The 6,073-nt window shown below is 36.1% G+C and overlaps 1 protein-coding gene across 1 annotated transcript; it reads left to right on the plus strand.

Moving 5' to 3' along the window:
• Positions 1-376: 376 nt before the first annotated feature.
• LOC111395465 (ethylene-responsive transcription factor 4-like) lies at positions 377-1,270 on the plus strand. The gene has a single exon (XM_023021468.1). The coding sequence runs from the start codon at positions 467-469 to the stop codon at positions 1,103-1,105; it is 639 nt and encodes a 212-aa protein (XP_022877236.1). The 5' UTR covers positions 377-466; the 3' UTR covers positions 1,106-1,270.
• Positions 1,271-6,073: the final 4,803 nt, after the last annotated feature.

The following is a 6,073-nucleotide window of genomic DNA, read 5'->3' on the forward strand; positions in this document are numbered from 1 at the left end:
AATAAAAATTGGAAGAATATACTGTTAAAATAAATTGTACAGCTCATGAAATATACTGTTAAAATAAATTGTTGATTTAAGTCAAATTAAATTTTTAATTATAATTCCTCACCAAACAGAGGCAGTGTGAAACCGAACCCATAAAGGTCACACGGTGCAGTGTGCGAGGAATATGGGGCGAAATAACACAGTTGCCGGCGCATCGACGCCCTAAACGCGCCACGTGCCCCTATTTCAGGCCCACAACCCACGATTCTCAATACACTACGCGCAGCCACGCAATTTATCTCTCTTCACTTGGGCGGCGCCCCTAGTCAAACCCCCCTCGTTGAATCCACTTTCTCTCTCCTCTATCCTCTCTCCTATATATCCACTTCCATTTTCTCTCAATCTGTAACCCATTTTCACCACTAAAAATTTTCTCTTCAGTTTCACAGCAATTTGAGTGAGATTTTAAGAATTCTTCATGGCGGCGAAGGAGAAGACAAATAAGGCTGTTAATGGAGTTAAGGATAAGGCTAATAAGGCTTTTAATGGCGTTAAGGAGGTGCACTACAGGGGCGTGAGGAAGAGGCCTTGGGGCCGTTACGCGGCGGAGATTCGAGATCCCGGGAAGAAGAGCCGTGTATGGTTGGGAACGTTCGACACGGCGGAGGAGGCGGCTCGTGCATACGACGCCGCCGCTCGTGAGTTCCGTGGGTCTAAAGCTAAAACTAACTTCCCTTTACCTTCGGATGTCCACAGCCCTAGCCAGAGCAGCACCGTGGAGTCATCAAGCGTCATAGCAATCAATACTCAACCGCCGGTTGAGCTTGACCTCACGCGCCTCCTTGGAGTAAATTCCACCGCTACTGCTGTGAATGGGTATCAGTTTTTTCATTACCAGCCAGCCATGGCGGTTTCGCCCACTGGACGTCCGGTTCTGTACTTCGATCCTCCGCCAGAATACCGGCTGAATACGGCGGCGGTTCACTTTCCCAAGAGCGGCGACGGCGGCGCTCAGAGTGATTCTGATTCTTCTTCTGTTGTTGATGAGAATCAGATATATACAAAGAGAGTTTTGGATTTTGATCTTAATCTACCACCTGCCATGGATGAAGCTTGAATCTTCACAGTGAAAGAGACTGACTTTTGATTGTAAATACATAAAAATATTATTGTGTTTTTAATTATCAGAGACTTCTAATTTCTCTGATTGTTTATCACAATTGTAATCGGCAATTAGGGCTTCTGATTCAATGCAATATTTAAATTAACTTGCTTTTGGTTATATTCTGGAGTTATAGTTTTGTCCGTTTACTTATGTGTTTAAAAGTGAAGAAAATTAATATAATTAAAAAGATCATGAATCAATAATCATACTTCTTAATTTTAGCTTGCCAATTGCCATTCTCATAAGAGTCAAAGTCTCCGTATATGAAACATAAAATAAATTATTACAAAAAATAATAATAAATAAATGCAGTAATGGACCAGTAGAGATATATTGTTCTTGTCCGGCTATTTCCTCATTTTTCACCTACAAAATTTTGACGATATAACATCTAGGTTGAAAATATTAAATTTCGTGCGTTTGATATGAATTTACATATTTCACTCAACTTTTCTAGGAGGATACTTTCAGGATTAGAATTCAAAACAAAGAAATCAGCTAGTCGAGAGCCCTCTTCAAATTTAATCAACTTAAAATTCTTGATTCAATAAACTACATAAAAGAATATAGAAACATCATATCAATATGGCCTAAAATAACCTAAAGTACCATTCTCATTTTACATTACTTTTGAAATAAAATATTTTCATTTACAATTAAAAGATTATGTGTCATTGTTAGAATTAGGTGAGACTATGGTTAAATTATATAATTAGCCCCTGTTTGATGGTATTATTTAAGTCTAAATAATATTTTGAACAGTAATTTTTAGAAAAATATGTGATTTAATTTACGTATAAAATATTTTATTTTGTAAATATGTGATTAAAAATAAATATGTAAAAAAAATTCAAATAATAATCGTCAAACGGGACTAAACCTCGATTTAGATCGAATAATAGAAGAGAAAAATAAAAATTTAATTAGGCAATGAAAGCATTATTGTGGTCAAAGAGTAAAAGCAAAGAAAATCAAGTGTACTCAATGTCACCGACAGCATCCTAAACATGGGTCCCATCGTTAAAAAAACCGTGTTTTTTTGGTACATGTTGTGACTACGGTGGAGGGCACGTGTTACTACTTTATTAGTTAATACTTTGCCGTCCATTGAATCCACCAAATATATTTACTATTTTTCTAATGTATATCTTAAAGCGCGTAGGAGATGGTGCGGCGACACCGCGGTGGGCCCACGGTGGAGACTTGGGGTGCCACCGGCAGCCTCTTTTGGTGGGGCCATCTATAGCTGCAGGGGAATATGTGCGGACTTTGGATTTCTTCTGCACTCACTGAACCTTGAATAAAATTTAAGGCTATGTTTGGTTTGATTACAAATTAATAAAATATGTAGTTCAAAACTTGATTAAATTCCGAAGAAAAATAAATTTTAAGAAATTAATAACAAACAGGGACTAACTTACTTCACTTCTCGATAAAGTTAGTGAACTTCATTTTAATTTCAAATGTTAAAATTTCATCAAATATCTTCATTCAAGATGACGTAAATTGTTTAATTGAATTAGGGTTGGCAACGGTTCTGTTCGGCAAAAATCATCATCGAATCACTAATTTTTTGGTCATATCATAACCGCACCATACCCACGTAAGTCGATTCAGTTCGTTTCAGACATTAATAGCCACGAATAAAGGCAAATCCAGAATTTCGACCCAACTAAGATGGTCGTTGATCATTAACCGTCAACAGTCAATAACCGTATAGCGATGTCATTTATTAATTTCAAATTAAATAACATTAAAAATTATTCTATCTATATGTAGATATACTAAATCGTAAAAATCGTATATTCATATTAAATTACAGTACAATACAATCCAAAATAACATAGAATAAATGCATTATACATGAGACTTATTTGTGTTATCAATGCTTAATAAATTATTTGCTTGATTAGAAGTAGTTATGAGCAGGGGCGGAGCCAGGATTTATATTCAGTGTGGGCATCATTTTTCAAATTCGAACTTCGAGGTTTTGGTGGAACAATGTGTACAGCATTGCATTTATTAAATGCGTCTACAAATACATATAGTATCCAAAATCCTCCTTTTTGCTATTCTAAACAAGACAGCTCAGGTCATCCTCTAACAAAATGCTGGATAAGTAGTCATGCTATGTCCATTTCTTTCTAATGAAACGTGTTATGAAATATCTGGGCCATATGGGACATTTTAGAAAAGTATCCTACTCGCTTATCACATTTCAAAATGCAAAAATATTAATCACCCAGCTCCATAACAGAAAAAGACATACCAGTAAGACATGATCGCTGGTTGATCAACAATGCTTTCACCGCCTCCAAAGGATGGAGCTATATATGGAATCTTTAGTGCATCAACAAATTTTGCAGTTCTCTATAGATCTCTATCAACCTAATCAAAATTCAAAATGTTAAAGTTTCAGAGAAATTGTCAGAACAGAAATATATATTGGAATTTAGTTCAGTAATTTAACACTAACCTCAAAACTAACCACACCACCAAAACCATTCATTTGCTTCTTTGCAATGTGATGTTCTGGATGACTTGTCAAGCCCGAATAATATACGTGCCTAATCTGCAATTCATGAATGCGAGATGGTACTTATTCCAGTATAAAAACTTGCTCCGTTTGTCACTATATTTGAGACCAAGATTCATTAAACTGAACAACCACGTTGCTACCTAACACAGTACGACATTACTTGAAAACACATCATGAGTCACAAGCTATATCTAATTGTCTATTAATGCTCAAAGATACTATGAGATTAGGATTCTGAAGCATGATTGAGTACTTTACATATAATTAGTATTACCCAGATATTATCAATAATCTCACCAGTTAACTGAAATCACTTGTTTTGCTTAAATTTTGTTCGTAAAAGAACATTGTCCACAAATTTTGTTCGGAAAAGAACATTGGCATTGTTAAACATGCCTTCCTTCAAAGAAACTACAATAAACTGCAGCAAAAAGAAAGGTAGATTAATGATAGATGCTATTCTGATATAAATGATTGATTAACGATGACACACAATTTTCTCGAAATCCATTAGCTTTCTTGAATGAAAATCTGATTCCATTACCTCTGAGACAAATGTATCTAATATCCATAGGAGTGTTGATAAGTTTGGACACCCTAATTCAAGTTTAGAGAACATATCAATCACTTTTTTCTCTAAAACAGAGCTTAAGCAACTAAGCAAGAATGTCATCATCCCATTATACACTAATACACAACACAAGTATATATTATAACAAGAAATAGTCCAGAAATCCTTTTTGTCTCACTGAAAATTCCCAATTGGAAATCACAGAACAGCAGGCACGATTTGGGTATATGTGTTTTTCATATAGTGTGAAATTGAAAATTAAATCGAAATCGAAATCACCTTCTTCGTTCTTCTGGGCTCCGGCTGCTTCGGGCTTCTCCAATCTCCACTCTCCAGTGAATCAGTGATTCAGTATCAGTATGACACTTCTTCTTTTGTTGGGCAGCTTGGACTGGCAGGCGGTGGCCGCGGCAGCTGGCGGTGGACTGGAACTACATTCTAGAAGTCGGCGACTTCGAGCTGGAGTGGCGACTGGCGAGATTGTGAGAAGCAGGCGATGGGTCGAACGGTCGAGAGAGAGAGAGAGACGATTCAAGCTCAAGTCAACCAAGGGTTCGGTTTTGATTTGAACGAAACCGGGTCCGGGTCAGTAAACGGGCATGGACTGTAGGCAATTGGGCTTTTTTCATTGATCCAGGCTTTATCCAAAAAAAAAATTAATTTGGGCCTAGTGGAGCCCAAAAGGTCAGTGCGGGCATCTGCCCGCACTGGACCTAATGGGGCTCCACCCCTGGTTATGGGATTAGATGCACCACTATAAAAACTAGGTTGGGACATCGATTGAAAAAAAATTCCACAATCTATATTATAATTAAAATTACTTTTCAAAATATAATTAAAGGTTCAATTTTCAATTTCCAAACCACTTTATCACAAATCATAAATTTCCCAATTTCTCATTTCCAATTTTCACATATCACATACTCACATTTCACAATACTCAAATTAATTTTTAATATCACAATTCACAATTGATACATTTTCAAAATCTCATCTACCACACAAATAAATAAAAAACACAATACTAAGTTAATTTAGCAAATAATATCCCAAATGAAATTGCAAACAATATCCCAATTCTCAAATAAAAAATTCGAATTTAATAAACAATATCATCAATATAACAATACTAAACAATATCGTTATCCATTAATCCTTATGCATCGAACTTGATTCCTACTCAATAACTTAAAAGCTCCAACCTCAATTCATATTCAATCTTCTTTGATAGAAAGAATAATCTCACATCTTGTTGGCAACTGCAATATGTGGGTTCAATTCCTGAGACATGAAATTGGACTTCTTGTAGGCGCAGTGTACAGACAGCTCTTATTCCTTGGCCTGTTGGGACACATCCCGCGATTTACCTCCCTCACAAAACTCTAGGGACCAGGAGGTGGGGGCCCTCAAGGTTGGGGTTCAACCTTTAAGAATAATGGAAACCTAATTGCCCAATTATTATTTTTTTAATAGGTACTTTAAAAAAAATAAAAATTAACGGGCAATAGTTTTGGGGCAGGTCAACGGCGTAAATACCATACCCTGCCCGCCCAAATTGGGTAATTAAAATCAAATATTATACCTACCTCATTGCACTATCAGCTCGATTTTTTTCGCTCCGTTCGACTTGGTCAACCGTGATTTTCGATTTTGACGGTTCGAATTGCCATCCCTTATTGATAGTCATACAATAAATGTCTAATTTATCAAATGCAACTTTTAGTAAGAAAACGGTAAAATCAAGGTTGTGACAATATTGGATTAAAAGGTTAAAATGTGTATTTATTTCATTTTAACACTTTTTGATATA

The sequence above is a fragment of the Olea europaea genome, chromosome 6 (assembly GCF_002742605.1).
Source record: "Olea europaea var. sylvestris chromosome 6, O_europaea_v1, whole genome shotgun sequence".
Lineage (NCBI taxonomy): Eukaryota > Viridiplantae > Streptophyta > Magnoliopsida > Lamiales > Oleaceae > Olea > Olea europaea.

Excerpts from the sequence above, each read along its gene's own strand:
- LOC111395465 (XM_023021468.1), top strand. The coding sequence starts at position 467 with ATGGCGGCGAAGGAGAAGACAAATAAGGCTGTTAATGGAGTTAAGGAT.